This window comes from Tachypleus tridentatus, chromosome 12, assembly GCF_004210375.1.
Source record: "Tachypleus tridentatus isolate NWPU-2018 chromosome 12, ASM421037v1, whole genome shotgun sequence".
In the NCBI taxonomy this organism is placed as follows: domain Eukaryota; kingdom Metazoa; phylum Arthropoda; class Merostomata; order Xiphosura; family Limulidae; genus Tachypleus; species Tachypleus tridentatus.
In genome coordinates, this window is record NC_134836.1 from 121,357,394 (window position 1) to 121,384,298 (window position 26,905).

The 26,905-nt window shown below is 33.3% G+C and overlaps 1 protein-coding gene and 1 long non-coding RNA gene across 3 annotated transcripts in view; one reads left to right on the forward strand and one right to left on the reverse strand.

Annotated features, from left to right (window-relative positions):
* Nucleotides 1-1,772: 1,772 nt before the first annotated feature.
* LOC143233307 (uncharacterized) lies at nucleotides 1,773-11,171 on the forward strand. The gene is made up of 2 exons (XR_013018092.1): nucleotides 1,773-1,846; nucleotides 10,587-11,171. It is a non-coding gene; the product is annotated as an uncharacterized LOC143233307 (long non-coding RNA).
* A 3,151-nt stretch (nucleotides 11,172-14,322) lies between these two features.
* The window catches only part of LOC143234546 (sentrin-specific protease 1-like), a 35,912-nt gene continuing 23,329 nt past the window's right edge, over nucleotides 14,323-26,905 (reverse strand). For both annotated transcript variants that reach the window (XM_076471976.1, XM_076471977.1), the window contains exons 10-18: nucleotides 26,446-26,530; nucleotides 24,759-24,791; nucleotides 23,830-23,908; nucleotides 23,176-23,318; nucleotides 19,395-19,598; nucleotides 16,680-16,759; nucleotides 16,477-16,555; nucleotides 14,726-14,821; nucleotides 14,323-14,499 (exon numbers count right to left, since the gene is read on the reverse strand). In XM_076471976.1, coding sequence (XP_076328091.1) covers nucleotides 14,437-14,499; nucleotides 14,726-14,821; nucleotides 16,477-16,555; nucleotides 16,680-16,759; nucleotides 19,395-19,598; nucleotides 23,176-23,318; nucleotides 23,830-23,908; nucleotides 24,759-24,791; nucleotides 26,446-26,530 — 862 coding nt within the window. In that variant the 3' untranslated portion in view covers nucleotides 14,323-14,436. The remainder of the gene's footprint in view (nucleotides 14,500-14,725; nucleotides 14,822-16,476; nucleotides 16,556-16,679; nucleotides 16,760-19,394; nucleotides 19,599-23,175; nucleotides 23,319-23,829; nucleotides 23,909-24,758; nucleotides 24,792-26,445; nucleotides 26,531-26,905) is intronic.

Consider the following 26,905-nt stretch of genomic DNA (forward strand, 5'->3'; position numbering starts at 1 on the left):
GGGTTAAGGTTCCAGGAACGTATTGCTACAATGGATTTCGGTTCCAAGAATATACTGTAATAATGGGTGACGGTTAAAAGAGTATATTGTAACAATGAACTACGGTTACAAAACTACACTGTAATAATAGGCTACGGTTACAAGGGTGTAACAATGAACATACTGTGAATCTGTTACGTGCACTTCACAATAAATTTTCGAAATAAAATATTTGCCTGTTATCAATAGATGGCGCGAGATGCATGACACATCAGGAAGTGACGTTTCTTTTAATATTTGTTTCTTTGTAATTAAGCCCAAAAAAGTTACACTATGGGCTATTTGTGATACGCCCACCACGGGCATCGAAACCGATTTCAACAACAAACAAACTATACTAAATCTCAAGATACAAGAAACTACAAAACCTTACACTGCTGCATGCCATGTATTTCCGACATCAGCGAAACAATAATCAACATCTGGAAAACATTTAACAAAACATAACATTCCAGTAAACACAAAATCTATTCAAAAACCAGGTACAAAACTAAAGTCCATACTATGCAAAAACTACACTGACAAACACAATACCAACAGTATTTATAAAATACAATGCAACAACTGCCACGACTTCAAAATGTAGAAACAAGCAGAAAATTGAAACCATATTCAAAACACCCTCACGCGTTTTTGAACGCTACAGATCAAATAAATACAACATAACCATAAAAACATCCATATACTAAATAGGGAAACAAATATAAACAAACGCAAAATCAAAGAAGTCCCACTTATACAGCAATTAAAACCAAAATTAAATAAATATAAAGGAACACCTTTATACCTATACTAATTAATAACCTAACATCTAACTGCAACGCCCCCTACAATCTCGTACCCGTTTACAGTATCGTTCCTAAGATATGTACCAATCAATAGTCAGTTGCAAACTTTTTCTTTGTTAACCTGAAGATGACCTAAGAAGGTCGAAACATTGTTCTCTGCTTTGTTAGTAAAAGTGTTAATACCCATACCTGAGATACATTTTTACTTAGGTGGATTTCTTGCCATCATGAATGAATGGTTCTGTTTAGTTGTCTCCTCTCTGGTCTGTCACTTCTAAATGAACAACGACCAGCAATGATGGTCCTTCTGTAGTTTTGCAAGAAACTGAACTAACAATTTGTTTGTGATTATGCACAAAACTACACAGTGGGCTAGCTGTGCTCTGCCCATAACGTGTATCAAAACACAGTTTCTAGCGTTGTAAATCCGAAGACAGACTGCTGTGCCACTGGGGGGTTGAATTAACAACAACAACAAAAAAGACAATTTATCAAAATATGCTGTTATTTTACTTTCACTTGACACATGCGATGTTGTTCTTAAATTCATAAAGTGCACTTATGAGAAAATACCGATAGAATTGTTGCGCATAAAATAGTATGTAATCATTTAAAGTTTAAAAGAAGCCAAAAAAAAGGTATTACCGATATTCATCAATAGATGGCACTAAATATTTAGATTTTATTGGTTTTTCTCTTTCTTTCATGTGATAGATAGGTAAGCATGAGACAAGTCGTGTAATATGTAGCTGTTCGTGTGCATTTATCTTAGAAGCGTGGAAAGTTGTACGAGTACTTTTTGTATAATACAACTTTAATTGTGCAAACTTAACGCTTTTTACCGAAAGAGCCATACTTTTAGTTTGTAATTTCGTACGCAAGTAATAATAATGATACAAACATAACATTAGACTAATTTTCTAAAGGTCGTACCTAACCCGCAGATATTAATTAAACATGTCAACCGCTGTACAGTAAATGACGTCTGTCTACATGGCTGGTAAAATAAAAGACTACCGGTAAGTCAGTGATTAGGCTTAAATACTGAAATATCCGTGAAATTGATCTATTTTAATCACTTATTTTTTATTTCTGTATTTTTGCATATAAATATCCAATAATTCTTTTTAAAGCATTTTATATCAATAATTTATGTAAAAAAAAATTAAATAATTAAATAGATATGTAGTTAAAAGGAATATCGGTTGTAATAGGAAGCTTTAATTTGGCTAAGAAATTAATTAGCCTAAAATTGCTTAAAATGGTATTTGCAAACGATACAGTGCTCAGAAACGTGGAGTTATGCAAAATTACAGGAAACGCATAATAATATGTACTGTAATCTAGATCCCAGTGAGTTTAATTTAAATTACAGATATTTTAAATATTTCAAACTGAAGCACTTGTTAATATGCTTTCATAAGTGAGTAATTTACGTTCTAGCTGTTATTTTGTACGGATTTTCAATTTTTCATGTTATGTGATGAATCGCATACCGTTTAGGGACAGAGGCGTAGAAAACGCGCCCCCTCCCTAAAAAAAAAAATCTAGACATATTGATTACGTTATTTTTCAGTTATTATATATAATAAACTCGCTTTGTATCATTTAATAAAAATAAATAAAACTTCTACAAACACCATTATATTTAATTTGTTTTAACGAACATTTTATTAAAAATTTAAATCAGTTTCAGTGTTTTAAGTTATTGTCACCCCTTTAAAATTTTCTGCCCCCTCAAGTGGAAAACCTGGCTAAACTACTGACTCCAGGTGCTATATGCTTTAATTATTACTTATTCCACTCAATATAATGCAGTGAACTTCAAATAGATATATTAGAGGAGGACCATTTTATCTCACTATTTAACCTTTAAAAAAATTTTAATCCAAAAGGAAAAGAAATCTGACAAAAAAGAAGTTAATAACAATAAAGTAATGGTAATACAATATTTTAATAAATTTTTGTAGTTTAACTTTGTATCGAAAAATAAGTGAAACAAAACGAAGGTCAGAGGTAAGCTCTATGGGGGTTCAGTGGTTGATTAGTTGGCTTATGAAGCCAAAATTGTTTCAATACTCACAGTAGGCCCATTCTTTAGCTTTGTGTTTTACCACGAACAATAAAGCAAATGTATAACTCACTGCATCAAACGATACAGAATCTCATATCAAAACTGTGGTATCAACAACAACACTTCTTTTTAGAAAGTTTGATAGGAGGGACACCATCCCCTCTCTGTAACTCTGATAGGAGGGACACCATCTCTCCTCAGTAACTCTGATTTCAGAAACACTATCTCGCCTCATTAACTCCAATAGGAAAGACATCATCTCTCATCAGTACTCTATTATGAGGGACACTTGTCTTTACTCAGAAACTCTGATAGAAGGGATACGTCTCTTCTCAGTAACATTGAATGCGGAGACACAAACACTCGTAATTAACCTTGATAAGGGAGTACTGTACTTCGTCATTAGCCCTGATGTGGGACCTTTGCATATTGTCGGTAACCCCAATAGAGGATCATTATTTCTGGGCATTAACCCAGAGCGTGAGGCACTACACTTTGAGAGTAACCTTTATTAGGGATATAAATAACTTTAACTTTATAAGGTAAGTCTATACATTCTCAGAAACCTTGAAGTGGGGATTTTTATCCACCCAGCGACCCTGGCGTGGGGATCAGTACATCTTTTCAATACTCTTGATTGCGAGGTCGCCACAACCAATCGATAATTCTCTCTGGAGGAAGTCACACTTTGTGACCAAAATGTACTGACTCTGGACGGGTTTTACTTCAGACAATAAGTGATTCAGAGAACTGGTTTAAAATTAATCAATTAAGATTTTTTATATTATTATCCTAAGGTAAATGTTATGACAAATCTTGTCGAAATCAGTGTTTTCATGAGTAGTTAAGTGGAAGTTGCTTTGATGGCTGTAAGGAGAACCTCTTCCATGAAATGTTAGACGTTGAGAATAAAAACCCATTTATCAAGTGAGGTTTGCTCTGCGATATTTTGAGGTGTTTAACCTTGATGCAACAATTTATACAAATACATTTCTTGGTGATGATGAGAACTACCGAAGGTCGAGTTGAAATCTTGGTCTCTTTGGTTTGTCATGAATTTCGCGCTAAAATACACGAGAGCTATCTAATTTAGTAGTGAAAGGCTAGAGGGAAGGCAGCTAGTTATCATACCTACCGCCAACCCTCGGGCTACTCTTTCACCAACCAATAGTGGGATTGATCGAACACCGTAACGGCCCAACCGCTTAAAGGGGGAAGGGACGGGGATTCGAACTCACGACCTCCACAGATTACGAATCGAGTACCATAACCACCTGGTTATGCTTAGCCTGGTGTCTTAGAAAACTTTGGAATATGTAAACCCGAGAAACAAAATTCATAGGCACACACTTACGCAAAATTTGTGCCTTCTGCTCAGAGAAAGGGTGTGGTGTGATGGACGTTGTCATTAATATTGAACATGAAAAGACTCCACCCTGTTCATTGTTCTCTTTATCCTCTGCTACATTATAAATTGATCGTTTCTAAAATACTATCTGTCACACGAAGTAGAAAGAAATAACTGTTCCAGACTTCGCCTAATCCCGTTGTGTCCAGATTCTTATCTTCCTACAAGGGTGTGTTTGGTTGGGAGATAGAATATTTGTATTAAAATTTATCACTGACAGCGTTTTGTGCCAATCAGAGAAGAGTCTTCGTGCCAAGTCAGTTCACCATTCTTCCCCCCCTCCCCCTTTCATTATTAGGACCAATTTCTTGTCAGTATAAAACAACCCAGAGCTTTTGTGGAAATTACAGAGATGTCAAGTATTGGAAACCTTTACTGGGTAGCGTAAAACGTCTTTATTTATATTTTTAGAGTTTTCACCCTGTGCTAAAATCGTTCGATTCCCACTCTGCGGAATGTAAGCCCACTGTGCAGTCTTGCGCTAAGAAAATAATAGGAAAAATAATAGCAATTACTGTAAGCGCACGCTGTGACGTGACTTTTTAATTAATTGGTGGTTAATTATTGATAGTTTACTGACCGTGATTCGGGGCGAATATTGCTCGTTTTGTGGTCAGCGTGTCGGGTTGTGAATCCTGCAGAAAAAATGTCACGGGAAACACATCGCACTTTTAGCGGTAGGTGGCGTTATGATTGTGAAATTAAGACCTCTGTTCGGTTAAATGTAACTGCGTAATAGGGGAAAGTGCTGTTGGTGATTGAGTCTCGCTCCTCTAAGTCAGCTGTTATGCATTATAAACGACTATTCCTGAGCCATAGGGGTCTCTGACCCGGTCATCTAAGCGGTTAAAGTTGTGTTCAGGCATATGTGAAATATTCCAAATTGAAGTAGTAGTTATTCATAAGCACGTGTCTCAGAAAGGGTTAGGGCATGAGTTTCTTCTGGAAGATAATCCCCAAAATAAGCACTTTCCTGCAATGAATATCCAATAAGACAAATAACTACAGCTTGTGACGAAGAGGCATCGAAAGTGGTGATCAATAGTTTGGAAGAAGAAAAAAGAGACGATTGAAAGGTTAAAATCGTAGTTTTATTAGTCTGTCAATTTACTGCCATTTGGTTGGCAACTTGTATGCCTAACACACAGAGAAGAAAGGGCACTTACCGCCATTATTTCCAGTTAGTGTACATACACTGTTATTCATAATGGTGTAAGATAATCTTAGTTATCCTTCCCCAACTTTCCAACAAAGTTAGACTCTGGTAGTAATCAGTTGGCAACTACGCTTAGGTTTAAGTATCAGCATTTACTAAGATTACAGAGGTTTTGACACGTTACAATAAAATGATTTTAGGGCTTCACCACGTCGTTACAGTCTGTGTCACCACGTTTGACCATTATTTGTGTGACGACTGTGCACCTTGACAATAAACAGCCTTGCAAATTCGTTTCCTTTGCAAAAGGCTTTTATGCCCAAAACTCATCACTTATCCCTGTATGCTTTTCATAAGCTATCTGTAACATGAGGAAAATGACTTCCAGTTCCCTTCTAAACAGTCCAGTCAGAAGAAAACCATAGGTACTTAATCAGGCTACTTCACCTGATGTCTTTATGTGGAATGACATGGATACTCGTTTCATTCTTTAGCTGCATAAAGTGTGAGGCGATTTAAAAGGAAGCGTAACTAGAACCCTTATCTTGGCAAATTCACACTACGTTTGCCTCGTTTCCAGACGCAGTTTCTCCTCGACTATGTTACAGTTCTACGGACTAGAATACTTGGACGTTTTGGTACTACCTTTTTGTTCGTGAATTTTTCACCTTTTACCATGTTTGAGGGATACTTTGACGCAGGTCTGTTTATGGAAGATCCTGGGTACCCAAGCTGATGCACAATTCATTATTTTCAATGCCATTAAATACAAAGGACATTCGTATGTTGCAAATTTTTAAATCCAGAATCTGAAACATCTCTATGATCTGAACATCGGTAACATAAACTTGCAAAACTCGACAATTTCAGTGCTTACCAAACGCCAAACATTGTCACAAATTATTTCTTATACGTTTCTTTCTATATCGATTGTATTTTCGAATTTCAGATTTTTCGTTATCCCTGACTTATCGTTAGGCTTACAGGTGTAGCAGATAAAAGTGTTATCAAATGTTAAACACTGGCTATCGAAGTCTAGCTACGCCTGATACACATTATCAAAATACATTTTAAACCTTTTTATTTAAAACGTAAAAGATAACGCTCCCTCTATAGTCGATCTTTGTAACGAGGACAATTTACTGAAAGGTATATTTCTGTTTGACTTTTTCTTTTTTCCACGAGATTCTCTCTAATTCATCTTCTTCCCACAGTTTAACAAAAAAATTTAAATAATTTAGTGAAGTTTTATTTCTTTTGAATTTCGCAAAAAACTACACGAAGATTATTTCCGATAGCCGTCCCTAATTTAGGGATGAAAGACTAGATAGAATACAGCTAGTCATCACCACTTACCATCAACTCTTGGGCTACTCTTTTTATCAACGAATAGTGGGATTGACCGTGACATTATAACGTCTCCACGACTGAAAGGGCGATCATTTTTGGAGTGACTGGGATTCGAACTCGTGACCCTCAGATTACTAGTCGAGCGCCCCAACCACCTGACTAATCTGAGCCTAGTAAAATAAATAAATACTCGACACTAAAATAAAATAAATAATATTATGTTATTCAATTTTACTCCAAAAACCTGATTTGTAAATGAGTTAAATAAAATATTAGTAATTACAATTAACATAATTCAGGTCACATCATAAAAGTTGGGCTTCATCAAACTGGTGATACACATGTAACATCTAGAGGTTAAGTCTGTCGTAACCCTGATATTAGAAGAAAAGCCTTGACATCCTAGGCGTAGCATATGTAGTATAGTTGACCAATTATAACATCTTTACTTACATTCATTGATGTTTAGAATAACATAACAGATGAGTCATACATTAATGAGAAGGCTTCCGTCTCGTGGTTAACGTGTCAGACTGTAAAATGAACAGTCCTGGTGCGAGACTTGGTTTTGTTAAACATGCTACGACATGCCAACCGTGTGTTCATTAGAAAAATATGTTAGTTTATCTTAAAAACTTCATGCAAGCCCCCTAATTTTGAACGAGTAGACTAGAGGGAGGGCAGCCAGTAAAAAGCACCTACTGCCAATCTTGTCAAACCAAATAGTGGAATTTAAGTAACTGTTATAGCACACTCAAAGTGTGAACTTCGTTTTTTTGCATTAACGGGACAGAAACCGTGTACCCTCGGATTTACAATACGGCATGTTAATCACTAGGGTACACCAAATTCTGCTACGAAAGGTTACTGACGAAGATTGGTATTGTTTGAAACCCGTTTTTCTTAAATTTCAGTTAAGTCTAGGTTTATATTGTTAGGACTGTCTTTCACACCAGTGTTTGCTACTTTTTATCACACGAGACTTATCAGTCGAAAGAAAGTGTTAGCAACAATAATCGTTGTTTTCTGTTGCTAGCTCTATTCATATCACTGAAGTATTTAACGAAGCTGTTTGTTTGGAATTTCGCACAAAGCTACTCGAGGGCTATCTGTGCTAGCCGTCCCTAATTTAGCAGTGTAAGACTAGAGGGAAGGCAGCTAGTCATCACCACCCACCGCCAACTCTTGGGCTACTCTTTTACCAACGAAAGGTGGGATTGACCGTCACTTTATACGCCCCCACGGCTGGGAGGGCGAGCATGTTTAGCGCGACGCGGGCGCGAACCCGCGACCCTCGGATCACGAGTCGCACGCCTAACGCGCTTGGCCATGGCTGGCCCACGAAGCTGTTATCAGACATTACTTTGATTTCGAATATGAATGTATTATAGTTAAAAAAGTTGTTTTAACAGGTTAAAGTTTGATGAGCTTCTGCGCTTCTTTTAAAGCGCTGATAAAACTATTAGTGAATATTAGAATAACACGTAGTTGTTATATCCAATATAACTCTAGACATGATCGAGAAGCCATTGTAAAAGCATTATTTCTTAACATTTCAAAATAAAACGAGATTTTACAGGCAAAGCAGATTAGCGCCATCTGCAGATGATATTTGAAAGAATAGCACAACAGAACCAAAACAGAACGTATCCTATAAATATATCGTGAAGCTACACCAAACAATGACATTTTTTGCCATAATATGAATCAGTTTTACAAATTCACATTTTTCGTCGATAAATCAGTAAACCTGCAGTATATTAAATAAGAGAAACGTGGGGAAAATAGAAAGAAAATTCCCCTATGGCGTGCAGATGATAATTATTACATATTGTTTAAATACAAATAAATTTTGAAACAAACAGATGAAATGGAAAAGGTAAATGTAATATAACCGTTGTCTTAACGACAATATTTATCTGGAAAAACAACACAAGGGTACTTGCGTTAGCCGTCCCTAATTTAGCAGGCAACTTGTCAACGCTACCAACTCTTTTTACTAACCAATAGTGGGATTTACAATACCACTATAACACTCCCACGGCTGAATAGGCGAGCATGTTCGGTGATGTGATTCGAACCTGCGATCCCCAGGAAACAAGTCGAACGACCTAACCATCAGGCCCCCTCAACGGTAAATCTGAACACTTACAACGCAAAAAATCAAGGTCTAATACCCGCTATGGGCTTTCAGCAGATATTCCATTGTGTAGTTTTGGAGCAAACAAAGCGTTTATGTAATTAAGTTTAAAAAACGCGTATTAAATCCTAATGATACGAATGCAAAGGACAGACACGGCTCGAAATCAGTAGTTGAAGTTTAAAACAAAACAAAATGCCTTTTTTGTGATGTTTAACTTTTAGCGTCGTTTAAAATAAGGCTTAGATTATACGGCTGTTCATCCATAGACAAAATGTTAAATATATAATTTTATCTGCTATGTACTTAGCGCACGTACATCGTTATTTGCACGTGCGTGATATGCATCGCGAGTAACCTTTGTATATCGGTCCCCTAACGATCAGCCACGAAAGGTTTCCGTGTAATTCTCTCACGTGAAGTGCTCTTACCTTTACTTTCAAACACATTAGACGTACGTGTTTGTATTAGTTACGGTACTTTACGAGCCTCAACCCATGACAGATAAAGTCTGATGCATCTAGCTACCAAGCTCTTAAGAGTCCGGCAACTTACCCGTAAACTAAGTATTTGAAAATCCTATTAAACCGTTATATATAAAAACAAAACAAAAAAAAGCAAAAACAACTGTGTATATATCTAAACCATGCCAACATTAGTATACAAGTACCGAAAATGATTGTTTTCACAATTTGCAGACATAAATTGGTTCTTGAATATGCAAGTTCTGTTCTGCATAACTAAAATTTAAAGTGCTTATGTTTTAAGTTTTATTTCAAAAACATTACGTCATTGTACATAATAAACCGCAATTTATTTAATATCTCCACAAACGATTATTCAATGGCCGATTAGATTCTATTAATAATTTGTTTTACAAAAATCTTAGGTTACTATTATAAAATTCCTGCCTTTATATATACATATACAAAGTTTTGAAAATTAACATATCTCGAATACGTTCGTTTAAAAAGGATAACACGATACGTGTAGTTCATTAAATAGGCACTAGATGGCGACAAAGTTATCTATCTTACTACAGAGTTCCTGTGTTCGATCATGGTTACAGCTGAGCTTGTTTCTTATTGGTGGATAACACTCAGCCTCGCCTGTAATCCCCAACACACCACTCTGTCTTTTCTGTATTAACCCTTGGAGCTCGATTAAATGCAAACTTCAAAATAGTATGCCATATCTGGATATAATATTTGTCACAGAGGGCGTTTTTTTTAAATGAAATATTTTAGTATTTATTGATTGAAACTGAGGCTGTGATGAATTTGTTTAAAAGCCATGTTGTAGAGCATGTTATTTACTTGAAATTAATAATTACGTATTTAGCTCACGAAATGAATTCAGTTTTCTATTTTTTTTTTCTTTGTCTTAGCTACTCGAATATCGCATTATGAAGTAAGCCAAGAAATTCATTAGGTTAAACAATGTATACTTGTTCGAAGCACTTGGAAACAAGTAGTGTAAACTTACACATAACGCAGGTGTTACAAGTAACTATCTCGTGCATGTCAATTTGACCTTGTGAACAACATTCAGCGGTATTTTTATACGTGTAAGTTTTCTGTCTATAAACAGTGTAGAACGTCGGGAAATATTATTACTTTTATTATTTACAGTAATACACGGATATTTCTACCTGGAAATACTATACAGTGATAGCGAGAGAAGGGTGACCATTTCAGTCTTAGAAGGTCGAAGAGGCCGGTTCCAAACAAAATGTGACATTTGAATGCTGAACGAGTACCACTGCATCGGGCAAACGGTTCGTATCACGGCTCAAAATAGTGAAAAGGGACAGCCCACGCCCCCATTTACTTTCAGGAATCACTGGATACCTTTGTTAGTCAATTATGTTTTTATCCAAACCCCTTATCAAAAGTAGTAATGGTTATTCAACGAGACAGAAATCAGAATTGCACAGACTTTCTGTCGTTATTCGAAGTGATAAAGACGGGCAGTAAATAACAGAAATGACACAGTTTAACAGACGACAGTGACACAGACAGTAAGCAACGAAAAGGTCAACTTTCTGCAGTTGGAGCGACACAGACGAGCAGTAAACAATGGAAAGGTAATAGTTGACCAAATGTACTGTGCATTCGAATCTAGAAAAACAGTTAATAATGGGATAGTTCACAGATACGCTACAAACAATAAAAACTGTCTGTTAACATCTAAACAAAGAGAAAGGTCATCTGCTACCTGACTCGAGTCTTTCGAGCAGAACTTTGAAAAAAATGTTTTGTTCGTTTGGCTCGAGTCAGAAAGTAGTTTCAATATTCATCACTTTCACGAAAGTTCCATCATATGAATAAACCAGAAGAACAGTTGCCTAACCAGTCCTGTATCATTTGGAGTATAAATATCCAGATATTTGAAACTTCCTTCAGGGATCAAACGTAAGTGTTATACTTAATTTTAAGTGATTAACCTACAATTTCACATTTCAGATTTAGGTAATATATTTCCAAATAGTGATATAAAAAAAAACCTGGATGTAATTGATTTTTGAGTGCCCATGTTTTATTACTGGTCAATATCAGATAGGAGTACAATAGGGGTTAAATAGCTTTAGTTTATCTGCTTGAAAATATTAACAAATAAGTTTAGTGTATTGTCTAACCAACAGTTTATGGATCAAATGGAGAGTCATGCAAGTTATGTGGTGACATAACACAAGAATAATGTGTAAACATAGCTTTCTGGATATAGCCATGTCAGTTATGTGGTGACATAACACAAGAATAATGTGTAAACATAGCTTTCTGGATATAGCCATGCCAGTTATGTGGTGACATAACACAAGAATAATGTGTAAACATAGCTTTCTGGATATAGCCATGCCAGTTATGTGGTGACAAAACACAAGAATAATATCTAAACACAAGCTTCTGGATAGAACCATGCATGTGGTGACAAAACACAAGCTTCTGGATAGAACCATGCAAGTATGTGGTGACAGAGGGTGACTGGAATATATAGTATAAGTTACTCAAATGAAAAGTGTGTGTGTTATGTGATAACAGAACACAAAAAGAAAGAATAGCCTGAATGGAAAAGTTCATAGCAAAGCTACACCAGGATGTATGCTTTGTCCACCAGGGGTAGTTGAAATCCTAATTTAAATGTTGTTAATCGCTAGACATACCACTGTCCCACCAAGGGACAACTGGAAAAGACATGTTTTAGCTACATGTGCATGTGACGTTAAGATTTCTCCAGAATGCAGGTTAATTGTTCCAGAGCTAAGCACTTTCCTGGAACCTTGAAATTAGAAACTACCAGGAAAACTTTAAACCATGTATTTAATCTTCTCAAGAGGATTTTCGTTTTGAGACAATATCTGGAAGGTTCAGATTTGAAATGTTTTCTCTGTTGAAGGAATTAGGTAAGATTGGTAATTAGATAGTTTCATATGGTTGTTTATTTAATAAGAACGTCCATGTTTTACCACCTTACATAAATATACCGATCACAATGTAAGTTACAGTGAATAGAATAGTTTAATAACAAAGTCAGGAAAAAACACTGAAAATGAGAATTTCTTCATGAAATACTAAAGATTTGAATAGGTTGTTACAGATAAACCACATAAATTATGTTTGTCCTGTATGAGGCATTATGTTTTAACACAAGTACTATTACTACATGTAAGAGAGGCAGTCCACAGATTACTACAACATATAATAGCTACTAGAGAGTTGTGTGTGTGTTTGTATACTAAGCATCAGTTTACGTTTCCGAGGGGTGAAGTTTTAACTTTATTATGAGGTGTATTTTATGTACGAAAGTTTTAAAGGACAATAACATAATCTTAGGATGGCCGATTCACCTCTGAATAGAAAATTAAGATGTTTTATAGTCTTTATTACCAAAAGTGTCTATAAAATGCTAACCAGAACCAAGAAGTTGACCATTAGAGGGTTGATATTAGCCATAGCAGTTTTTTTCTCATGATGTGTTGTAAAAACAGTCCATGGTCAGAATTCAGTTTGATTGGTCAGAAGAATACTGATCAGGCTACAACTCGGACATTGTACCTGAATATTTTAATTATGAAACTTGTTATAAGAGTACAATATGAAATACAGTACCTCTACAACTGAGATACAGTACAATACTGTTAATATAAATAATGGTTAACAAAACAATGAATAATTTACCATACACACTGATCAAAACGTTACCATCTACCATATATGCATGTTTTTAAAACTCATTTACCTACACATTATTTACAAGGTCAATCAACTGACCAGTGACATGTCTCAAACAGCAGAAATATACGTCAGAACAGTAATTACAGTTTGATGGACATGATTTATTTGCCAACACCTAGTACACATGAGTGAATCAGGTTTTGTTGAAGACATAGTACCTAACATATGTGCCTCAATCCAGTAAAACTGAACATGGTATTTATACCACAGTTTTCTTTTGTAAATCACACTCTGTCAAACTGAAAAAATCAGACTTAAAAATATACTACATGTTTTTAGGTAATTAACATTATTGTGCACCAAGATGTTTCTTACATCAATAATACAAAAGGAAACCAATTTTGGGCAAGACATATTTAATTATTTACAACTTAGTTGTTTAACAAACTTTACCATATACCAATTTTATTAATTAGTCTATTGCAGGTATTATTAAGCCATAGTCAAACAGTAAGACTATGATTCTGGTAATAAAATAGGTACTAAACATTCAACAACCTTTCATTGTTGTCATAAGTTTAAATTTTAATTCATCCAATAGATTGTTCTGAACCTGTTTATAATATTTATGACTGGAGAAAGAGATCTTAAACAATGAGCTTTATCAAAGCACAGTTTCCAGGTGATATCTTTTCAAATATAATGGGTAAGTATTAGACACTGGGAAACAACATTAGTTTAATAACATAATCCAAGACCTCTGTCTGATAGGTCAGTAACATTAACAGTAAGATGGAAGGTATACTATTAATAAAATTTGAAAGAATGTAGTTGGACTACAGGAGAAATTTATTTACTGTGAAATAAGTTTTTATATTTATCTTGATAGACCCCCATTAAAACAAATCAAAATATTTACAGCATGGTATTGTTTCATTTTAATAAAGATAACATTTGCATGTCGTATTAACTTTGCAAAGCTTACACACCGAAATACTCTGTTGGATTTAAAATTTCTGAAAAAGTTTTATGTTTTCGTATAAAACAAAGACAAATTATGATAAAAAAATACGGCAAATAAATTACAAACGTACCAGACTATTAAATGAATTTATAAGTTTTAACATATACGTGTTTAACCGTGAGGTTACGTTCTATAACTTCATTGTGTTTGATTTTAATGCCAGAACCATTAAAGTTACTGTAACACTTTTATTATGTCAATTACAAAATGTTATCTGTACAGTTACGTGCTGTTTGTTGTAGAAAATGATGCAGCGATGGAAAGTAGTCGTAAGTTGGAATGTTACAAAAGTTTCTTAGTCGTGATCTCGTATACCATCCTCCTCCTGAAATATGGCATGTGAGCCTGCAACAAAAGATTATACGTCTTGTCAGGTGAAGCAATATTCATACCTTTCATTTTTCTAGTACGTTACTATAAATACTTAAAACTTTCTTAGAGCGACAATCTACACAAAGAAATATATTACAATTTTTGTATATCGAAATGTGCTGACTTAAGTTCCTGGTGTTACTTGTTTTATTTGGAAGAGTACGTGTCACAATTTACACTTCAACTGATGTTTACAAACCTGAGTAAAGTTTATTTTTCCTCTACGGGTAACGTATTCGGCATACTTGCATGTAAACATCCCACAGTCACTTCCGTTCATTTGATGGGGAATGTCCTAGAAACGTGACAAAAAATTAAGTCTTACACAGCATGCTACTCAAATTACAATCCAGGTTTACAATGAAGATATAAAAACACATCACATATTACAACTCTGAAGGTACTCATTTACATTTCTTAATGAGGGTTTTGTTTTTTTCTATGCTTACAGATTGAATGACCTTATTGTTAAATCAAGTTCACTTCATTAAAAACAATAAGGCAGAGGGTATCAATACTGTACATTTTAAAGTTATGTAATACTTACAACACTTCCTAATTAATTCTCCATACTCTGTCTTTTTGACCAATCTTGTAACCACCATTGAAGAATACATATTCTAAATTAATGTAGTAAATGTATCTTTACAAAATTTGGGAAACATTTAATAAACATTATATGGAGTTAGTGTATTAACTGCTCTAAGTGCAAATTAATTATCATGTTCAGAATAAAAATACTTTACCTTAGTTTTGCATAACCAGAAGTCTCCTAAATAAATAACATTTTTCTTCAGTAAAACTTAGGATAGGAAAAAAAAACTAACATTATAAAAGGCTTGGTGCATTTAACTGACCTTGTAAATTCCAGAAAATTATATGAAATAATGTACAATGATTTTTACCTTTTCCAGAATAACTGTATATTGTAAGAATTAGTCACCTTAAATAATCTGAGGCTCATAACATCTGTTCTTGTTAATTTCTTTTTCCCCTTTGAGCCATTTCTTATTACTCAATCCATGTAAAAAGTTACAAAAGCCACAACAGATGCATAGCTCAGGTTACAGTAATGAACTACCACGTACGTTTCTAGCTCACTGATGATAAAAACAAACGGAGGGGTCATTGTCTCTTTTTGTGAATTTTTCCAGTTGAGTTTGAAACATTCTAAGCAGCACATTTATTATCTTTAATATTTACTGTAAGCTGAACACCACTCACACTATTCTTTATCATTACATCTTTAATATTTACTGTCAGCTGAACACCACTCACACTATTCTTTATCATTACATCTTTAATATTTACTGTAAGCTGAACACCACTCACACTATTCTTTATCATTACATCTTTAATATTTACTGTCAGCTGAACACCACTCACACTATTCTTTATCATTACATCTTTAATATTTACTGTCAGCTGAACACCACTCACACTATTCTTTATCATTACATTTTATAACTGTGATTGTGTTCCTGTGCTTCACAGAAGTGAAATAACTGTTACAAAAGCATTTAAACAGAATGTGTAGCCCAAACCTTTCCATAGAGGGCACTAACAGTACCAAGCTGAGTTTCATTGTTGCACATTAATTGGAACATTGGTGAATATAACGTTTTCATATTAGTTATACATGCCTTCCAGTGCTTTAGGTTACATTCATACGACTTATCAATAACAAAACTGATTAGGACTATAGTTAACCCAGATAATGATGTAGTTCATTTAGTATACCAGTCTTACTATTAGTATACAATGTGAAAGTTTTAAATGTTAGAATGCACTGGTTCATTGGTCAAGTACTCTTGCTATTAGTGACACTATCCATTTGTAAATAAACTACGGTACATATACATATACATTATGAAAGACACGAGTTAGTAACACAGCTGTACTTTTATCACATACAACAGACTTCCCAACATTGTTGACATGTAAACATACCTCAACAACTTCTAGTGACCATTCACCAATGTCAAATTCTTTCTTTTTCTTGTCCAAGCTTTCTTCCTGTAGGTATGTTCTGAAAAACAACAAACCCAAATATTTCAATATAATAAGCAGCAGGCACAAAGATGTACTAGACCATACAAAAACAGAGTAGAATTCTACCTCTTTCCATTGTTTACTCAGCACACAATACTGACCTTAAGGCCTTTAGACATTCACCATTTTGACCATCCATTGAATCGTAGTACTCAATTTTTTTATCTTGGAAATTCACCACCTGCAAAATAAAATAAGAAAGAAAAATCCAATATATTATAGCAACTGTTTACTTGACTTAATCTAGTATTTTAAAAATAAGGCATAAACTTAGAACATTTTTTTTTGTCGGTCTTAAAATTCTAACCATTACAGTGTGATAGCAATGGCCACAAATGCCAATTTTAGAAAATGACCAAATCAATTACTTGAAATTTAATATTAAAAACAAGTCCAACATATCTTGATTAATAATTTCATGACATATCATTTCACCCCATGTCTAAATATTTAATACAGAAAGTGCATCATTTCTGTCTTTGTAGAAGGCTTTAATGACTAAAATATGTAGTAGGACGTGTATAAAAATGTTCAGAGAAATAAAAGAATCTAACCCAACTACAATTTTTCAGATCATTAATCAAATAAACCCTTATAAAGATGGATGTATCTGAGGAACACATTAGGTATATAATGTTTTACGAGTTTAAAAAAGGTAACAGTGCAACAGAAACTACATGAAACATTCAAGGTGTTTATGGTGTGAAGTCTCTCAATGAAAGAAAATGTTGAAGGTGGTTTCAGAAGTTCAGATCAGGTGACTACAGCTCAAGTGATGCACCACGTTCAGGTTGTACTGTTGAGTTTAATGATGACTTGCTGCTGGCTGCACTTGATGAAGATTGTGCTGTAACAGTTGAAGAACTAGCACAGAAACTTAATTCAACCCATTCAACAGTTCACCATAATCTGAAACAGCTTGGAAAGGTGTCAAAACTTGGAAAATGGGTCCCCCATGATTTGACAGAAGCCAACCTTAGAGAAAGAGTGGACATTTGTACTTCTCTGCACTCTCGTGAATGTAGCTCACATTTTTTGGACAGGCTGATAACTGGAGATGAAAAATGGATATATTATAAAAATGTTAAGCACTGCAGACAATGGCTTAGTGCAGATAAACTGGATAAAGCACAGCCCAAAATGGACCTCCACCCTAAGAAAGTCTAGTTAAGCATTTGGTGGGATATTGTTGGTGTGATCCACTTTGAGTTGCTGTCACTTAATGTAACAATTACACCAGAATTCTATTGTCAACAGTTAGAGTGTTTGAATGTTGCACTGAAAGAAAAGAGGCCTGCTTTGATCAATTGTAAAGGTGTTGTGTTACACCAGGATAATGCACAGCCCCATACAACAAGAATCACATCTGTAAAGATTGAAGAGCTAGACTGGGAAAACTTCCACATCCTCCTTATTCTCCAGACCTTGTCCCATCTGATTATCATGTATTCCAAAGTTTACAAAACTATCTTCATAGAAAAGGACTGGGAACACATGAAGATGTCAAAACTACCCTCTCTACACTCATTCCCTCCAAACCTCAAGAAATATATAGAAGTTACATTCAGAAGTTTGTGAATCATTGACAGGAAGTAATTAATAATAATGGAACATACATTATTGATTAAATAACATTAAAAGTGTTTGAAATCCTTTCTCTTTTTCTGAACCTAAAATCAGACATTACTTGACCTGTTAGGTAATTGAACACACACACAATCATTTCATAAACTCAGACTCTTCTAAAGTTCCAAAACACACGTTTTGTATTCACTGGTGATTATTCATCAATAAACTGTAACTTAATGTTTCTAACAAAACATTGTTTTCTGTTAGAAAATGTTTAAATGTGTCTCACACTAGGGCTATTTTATGAATCAGTTCTTGATAAACAAACATCTAGGAGAAAAAAAGTGAAATACTATAACAATTGTCACATTAAGTTTTAGAAACACTATCAGTCTATATGTAAGTTATGTGAATCAGTACTGGCTATATATCAGTTTATATGTAAGTTATGTGAATCAGTACTCGCTGTATATCAGTTTATATGTAAGTTATGTGAATCAGTACTGGCTGTATATCAGTTTATATGTAAGTTATGTGAATCAGTACTGGCTGTATATCAGTTTATATGTATGCTGTATGAATCATCTTTGAACATTTCACAACTACAAATAACCACATCTTGCTCTTTGAACTGTCCTTCACAAGAGCTACTATTATGGGATAACATCCCCTCAAACTAGCCTCATTTTGTTTTGTGTTCAACTTATAAATAAATTTGGCCTTTTTCTCAATAATAAATACAATTTTAGTGATAAGAAACACAAACACATACATGCTGTGCCTGATATTAAAACAGTACTATTTTATCACAAATATCTACTGAATAAATTCAATGTGTTCCCTGTGCATGCTCATAGCTGTATGAAACTCTATGAACCAAAATATTCATATTTGCTGATTCTGTCATCTAGCCCATACAATCTTTAATACAACAACAACATATACCAAGGTTTTGTTTTGTGGCTCTAAGTACAGAAAACAGCATTTAAAATAAAAAATATTAAAACTTTCCCTCAACAGTGAAACTAACTAAATTATAAAGTAAATAAATACCAGTTTTTACTTATTAATAACTAAAAACAGCCCTATATTATGACTATTAACCCAACACTCAGACTTACCACCACATGATGGGGAAAAGTGAGAATAAACAACTTTCAACTGTTATCAGTAACTGAAAGTAACTTTAAGAACATTTCACAATAACCCACACAGAAACAGAGATGTTACTTATTATTTTCACATACAGCTAAGCACCAGTGCATTCCTAGGTGAACTGGTACTAACAAAAGGTCATAAGAGAAAATGTCGATCTTTCGCGTCCATCTCCGTAGGGCACTGTGGCCACCAGCAGCGAGCTTTGGGTAGAAAAATGTGTTGAAAGCATATACAGATGGGAAGTTTTCCTGTTTTCCTCTTTCCATTAGCAGATTCATGTAGAAATTTATCACCTGAAATCGTAAAAACATGGTACGTGTTCACGATACAAACATCAGAGAATATAATTCCATTCTTTCAGTAAGTGAAAACAAAAAACTTTATAGTATGTTCCACAATTCACACATTTTGTTTTTCTAATATGAAAACCAAAACAAGAAAAACACTCAACAGGTTCCTGTATCCGTGTGTATTTTATAAAAGTATTCCTGATTCATTACCATTGAGCTCTAGGGGCCACAATGGTTTAGATGTAAAAACTAACAACATTATTTGCATTATTGTGATTACAACTAGAAGAAACGAATAAAGTTTACAGATAACAAACAAATACAAAGAAATGAAAATATTCCTTCACTTAGTAGGCTGTTTTACAGCTACTATTATGCATAAGAAATTAATCAAACTTATGTGGTTTAAGATGAAATTAATGAAACACAACTGATAGAAAACAACCTTCAGTAAAACTTTTGACACACTTATTATACTCACAGGTTAACAATAAAATAAATGTTTAATGGTTTCTTTTTCTTATTAGTAGATGGAAATCCAGGTCATATATTTCCATGAAATTACTACAATAACGAAACGGCCAAAACTGGTCACTTACCCATTTTACTTGAACATTTACAAATAAAAAATTACCATGTCAGGTTTACTTTTAGAAACAAACGATTCAACAAATATTTTTACTTATTTGAAACTGGTGAAGAGTAAGGGTGGGAGACATTTTCTTCATTGTGGTACAAAGTTCATGTGGTTAATGTCAACCATTTTAATACGAAAACAGTGGTTATACAGTGTCCCACAGGGCTGTGAAACAGGTAAAGTGGAAGCCACTTCACATTTAATGCTAATTTATTTTAAAGGTTTTACTTTACTACAGAGTTCAATACAGTTAAGAATATTATAATAAGATCTAGCAATGAACAACATTTAATATGTAGAGTTTTTAAAACTTAGTCACTTTTAGCTGACATCAAATAAAATATTTGATGTATTCCTGTAACCAAAATAAATATAAAAAATGACAAAAGAAAACAAACCAGAATTTAATATACACATATTTGCAAGTTTAAGATATAATTTAAAACAATACATTTCTAAATTAAATTTGGTGAAGCAGTGTCCAAAGGATTAACAGTTGTAATTAAACATATGCTTATGTATAAGAAAATAACACATATCAATCAACTTTCACAGAGATCTAAGACACCACCTGTTCAATGTAAAATGCTGGAAATCAAACCTATCAGGATGAGTACCTATATTTTAAAGAACCTTGTAACCACCAGATAACCATGGTGGTATACATAACTCTGAAAGATCTCAGTAAAAGTTTACAAGTATTTCATAAAGAGAAGAAATATCAGAATTTTTAATTAGAGATTTTAACTAAAACTCAGTTTAATTGTATGGTTTCAGAGAGTTGTCCGCTCCAAGTAAAATGTGATTTTAATATTGAAATTAAAAATACTTTTCTTCATCTAAAAATTTTCAAATTTCATTTGCATGTTGCCTAAAATCTCATAAATAAATATCAAATATTGTTTTTTCTGAAAAACCTTTTATTTTATCTGTTACTTCCCTACTTTAATTCAGTATGAGATTTGTAAATTTGATCAAACTTGTAACCAACTAAAAAATGAAAAAATGTAATTAAATCTAAATTATTCATTAACCATTTTTTTCTTTCTAGAATGACTTCAAGTTGTAACACAAAACTTAATTTCCTATCCTAAGTAGCTTAAATATTGTAACACTATATACATGTTTAAAGTTTTACTGTTTTATTTATTGCTTTCTGAACTGCATCTCAGCTCATATTCCAACTAAAAAGTTTGAAATCACTTGGCATATGTGTGACTAATTACTCAATCAAATTACATAACACACAAGTTGCTCGTGGAATAATTATGAACAGACCTCGTGACAAATTTTATTATTATTTTATTCACTTTATGTAATCTAACCTAAAAAGGTTTCTAACTTTTACATTTTACTTTTTTTGTAATAATAAGTAAAAAGTACATGAGAAAATAATAGGTGTTTATCTGGGTTGCTTTCTTTGTACTTTTGACTATCGTTGACACATAACAGTTTTTTGGTTTTTAAACTAATGGTACCTACTGCATTCAATATCTTTTAATTAAATAGTGCTCCAAAGAACATTGAATAATATGTAGGATATGTCTGTAACTATCACAATTATTATGGCTTTCTAACTATGTAACAAGAACCATTAGAAATTCAGTTAAGTCTGTCAATGTCTTTCATGTGTAAATCAAACCTAAACTGGAAGCTGAAAACATGATGTAACATGCTGTTTGGTAGACTGAAGAAAACATGATGTAACATGCTGTTTGGTAGACTGAAACTCTCACTTTCTAGTTGTCATAAATAACATTAAAAGTTAAAATGAACTACTGGTAATTTGCAAAACACAGGATGTGACAGAGGGCACAGAAGGAGGGGTCATTTTGTAGTCTATGTCTCTGAACCAAATAACATTGAAGAGTGTAAGAAATATGTTTTACCTTAGTAATAACAGTATTATACTGAGTACTTCTGTTGAATTACCAGAGGGGTAGTAGATAAAGTAAATAAGAAGAAATGGCTAACAAATGTATTTGTTCTCATACTAGGAGGGACTGAGTTTGTGTTTTTAAATATCACCTTCTGAAAGTAGAAACTTAAAACTCATATAATATTAAAATTTGATTTATTATCTATGTTTTTGATGCCAAATTTATTCTTACATATTAGTAATAAAATAATTTAATTACATTTTGAAAACAAGATAGGTTAATTTTGAATGCAACTCTCTGAAAGGTTCTGGCATGTGCACTTTGACCTACACAATGCAGAAAGGTTAAAGTTTTGTATCACTCAAAAATACTTCTAATACTCTTATGTCTTTCTATAAAGTATTTATAAAAAAAACTACTGAAGTTTTATGCAACAAGCCACTAGTTAAGAACAGTTTAACAAATACAGGAACAATGCAACAGTAATTTGTAAGTTAGACAAACAAAAACATTCAGGTGTAAATGATCCAAAGAACCATGTAACTAGTGTTTGTTAAAGATTCTAATGTGGTATGATGCTTTCACCTGATATGACTAAGAACCAAGAGATGGCATCTTATAAAATTATCTCATCATTTAACCATCACCTGATATGACTAAGAACCAAGTGATGGCATGTTATAAAATTACCTCATCATTTAACCATCACCTGATATGACTAAGAACCAAGTGATGGCATGTTATAAAATTACCTCATCATTTAACCATCACCTGATATGACTAAGAACCAAGTGATGGCATGTTATAAAATTACCTCATCATTTAACCATCACCTGATATGACTAAGAACCAAGTGATGGCATGTTATAAAATTACCTCATCATTTTAACCATCACCTGATATGACTAAGAACCAAGTGATGGCATGTTATAAAATTACCTCATCATTTAACCATCACCTGATATGACTAAGAACCAAGTGATGGCATGTTATAAAATTACCTCATCATTTAACCATCACCTGATATGACTAAGAACCAAGTGATGGCATGTTATAAAATTACCTCATCATTTAACCAATTAAGTCCTGCTAATGTTTCCATATCCCTTCTGGTAATAGATAACCGGAAGCCTTCAACAAGCACTTCATCAGGAGGAACTGGTTCTAATGCATCATCCACGAGCCTCTCCATTTCATCAGTGAGTTCTGTAACACATGAATTTTATTCCTTTAGTAAGGTAGAAAGCTTTTATCTATTACCTTACCAATCTATTATTCTATCTTAGACATAAATAAAACATTAATGTTATAAAAAGTAGAAATCAGTGAAACTACAACTTACTCTCTACTATATTAAGAATAGCTGGTTATTTGAAGATAACTCTAACATTGTATTTCTCCACTTGACAATGTGATAATTTTATTGCAACATGGATTCTCTGTCTTTCTTTTAAATACTGTAACAACAACAACAAAAAGTATAAACAAAGAATCAAATGTGTAACTAAAAAGTGAATTTACAAATCTGAGATCTTATAGCATGAAATTTCATTCTTAAAAAACATGACAAGAATTAGGTTTGTCTTCAAATCTGAATGAATTTTCACAGCTTCATAAGTTCTCACATACAACCAATTAGATACTTTGTGAAATATTTCTTAAAAACAGTTTTATTTTAGTAAAGGAAAGACTTTATGGACATAATTTAGTCACCCACCAGGGAAATCTTTACTAATGTCCACCTCTTCATAATTCATTTTGGCTGCAATATGGGCTTCCTCCAGTTTTTTCTTCAACTATAAAAATATTTGTAAAACCACTTCAAACTAAAGACCTTAGTTATCAATCTAATTATATTTCATTGGATTGAAGAATACCATTCACACATTATACTATACTTGACCAAGTATTATTATCAAATAATTCGTAATTTCTTAACAATCCTTCAACAGGGAGGTTATGTCGATAAATATAAAAAATCACTTTGGTTCTTTCCCAATTCAAAACACCAAGCGAATAATGTTTCAACCTATATTTTAAATTTTTAGCATTTAAAAAGAAAAATTTTGTCAACTATTGAGTAACTGTCTCACAAACATGTCTTCCCTGGAGAACCAGTTCAACAACAGAGCACAACAGGAACAAAAATGTTTTAAACAGAATTACCACTGAGCCAAGGACCATAGAAAGTATAAATCCTGACAAATACAGATTATATGATTGTGTGATGTAACTTGAGGAACTCCATTCACTACAAATAAGTTTCTAAATGTTTTAGACTGTCGAAATATCTCATATAAAACTGATTAGCTAAGAAATGCTACTGTAATAATATTTGACCTGAACTGTCAATCTGGTGCCTATGGTATTAAACAACATAAAAGGAAGTGTCCATGGCTTTTGTACCTTTGTGCAAAAGTAATTTATTAATATATGTCCTATCGAATCAAATATATACAAAAGGTAACATCAAATAAATTATATTCTACCATTTAAATTAATTATAATATTTTTAAAACTCATGTTCGGCGAAACATTAGCCCTTACCACAGATTATACGTATTATATTGTACAATACAGATTATACATTTGTACTGAATTAGGGAAAATTATAAGATGATAAACTAAATGGACAATAAAACCTACCTTCTCTTCCCAGGCTGCATTTTCTGCTTCCCTCTGTATGATTAACAAAAACAGCTTACAATTTTTATTTATAAAACAAGTAAATTATCTTTCCTTGCAAAACACAAAATAAATAATGCACACAAAACAGCTGTTTTAAGTATGTGTACAAGTTAGATTTATGTTTTATAAAGTTATTTTCTCAAACATCTGAAGCAGATTATAATATCTTCACTAGTTCTCAAACACCTGTCATCAATGTTTTGTTTTAAACAAGTAAAGGAAGTAACATCTAAAGACAATCATGTTCAGTGGTTATTTTTCACTAACATCAATACACTCACAGTAAAATGCTTCTGATGTAGGAAGGTTTCAGTTTTTGAATTTCAGAAACTGACTGTAGTACCTAAAGGATTACACAGATACATCTGAAGAAGATATACTGATAAACAGATACATAATAAAGACACGATGCTTGTACTGTTACCTGATGTCTTTCTAGTAGTTACCCTGGATTAAACTACAGATTACATCATGTTATTTGTATAAAATATTAATGAGAAACCTAACAAGTGAAACTGGGGGAAAGAATATTTACAAGAAATCAAAGTATAACATGAACAATAATCAGAACAGCTGGAGCTAAATTATGTAAAGACCAGTAAATAGTGATAAAAACAAAACTAACGTACCTGTTCAGTAAATACGTGATAGAAACAAAACTAACGTACCTGTTCAGTAAATACGTGATAGAAACAAAACTAACGTACCTGTTCAGTAAATACGTGATAGAAACAAAACTAACGTACCTGTTCAGTAAATACGTGATAGAAACAAAACTAACGCACCTGTTCAGTAAATACGTTGATAAAACAAAACTAACTTACCTGTTCAGTAAATATTGATAGAAACAAAACTAACGCACCTGTTCAGTAAATCATTGATAAAAACAAAACTAACGCATTCCTGTTCAGTAAATGCATTGATAGAAACAAAACTAACGTACCTGTTCAGTAAATACGTGATAGAAACAAAACTAACATACCTGTTCAGTAAATACGTGATAGAAACAAAACTAACGTACCTGTCCAGTAAATACGTGATAAAAACAAAACTAACGTACCTGTCCAGTAAATACGTGATAAAAACAAAACTAACGTAGCTGTCCAGTAAATACGTGATAAAAACAAAACTAACGTACCTGTTCAGTAAATACGTGATAAAAACAAAACTAACTTACCTGTTCAGTAAATACGTGATAGAAACAAAACTAACGTACCTGTTCAGTAAATACGTGATAGAAACAAAACTAACGTACCTGTCCAGTAAATACGTGATAAAAACAAAACTAACGTACCTGTTCAGTAAATAGTGATAGAAACAAAACTAACGTACCTGTTCAGTAAATACGTGATAGAAACAAAACTAACGTACCTGTTCAGTAAATACGTGATAGAAACAAAACTAACGTACCTGTTCAGTAAATACGTGATAGAAACAAAACTAACGTACCTGTTCAGTAAATACGTGATAGAAACAAAACTAACGTACCTGTTCAGTAAATGCATTGATAGAAACAAAACTAACGCACCTGTTCAGTAAATACGTGATAGAAACAAAACTAACGTACCTGTTCAGTAAATACGTGATAGAAACAAAACTAACGTACCTGTTCAGTAAATACGTGATAGAAACAAAACTAACGTACCTGTTCTTGAAGTGCCTGAAGCTTTCTCTCTTTAGCTAAAAGTAGCTCTTCTCTTTCCTTACATTTGCTTGTCAAAGATAATTTTCTGTAAAACAATTTGTATTTGGAATTGTTACAATAAAGTGTTGTAGAGTAGCAAGTGAAATATAGTAAGTTCATACGTTATACCAACTATTATGTGCTTAATTATGTAAAAATAATTGAACCACATTAATTCCTATGAAACTTACTACCTAATCTATAATATTGTTCTATCACCTACTTTACAGATATATAGTATTCAATTTAGATTGACACTCACAGACACAAAGTTAGTGTTACTTGTACTATGTCCACCGCAAGTATCGAAACTTGATTTTTATTATTACATGCCCTCATTCACTGCTGAGCCCACAGAATAGCAGCTGTTTTATAAACTTTTGTGAAACCTTACAGTGAAACTGTACTTGAGAATTATACA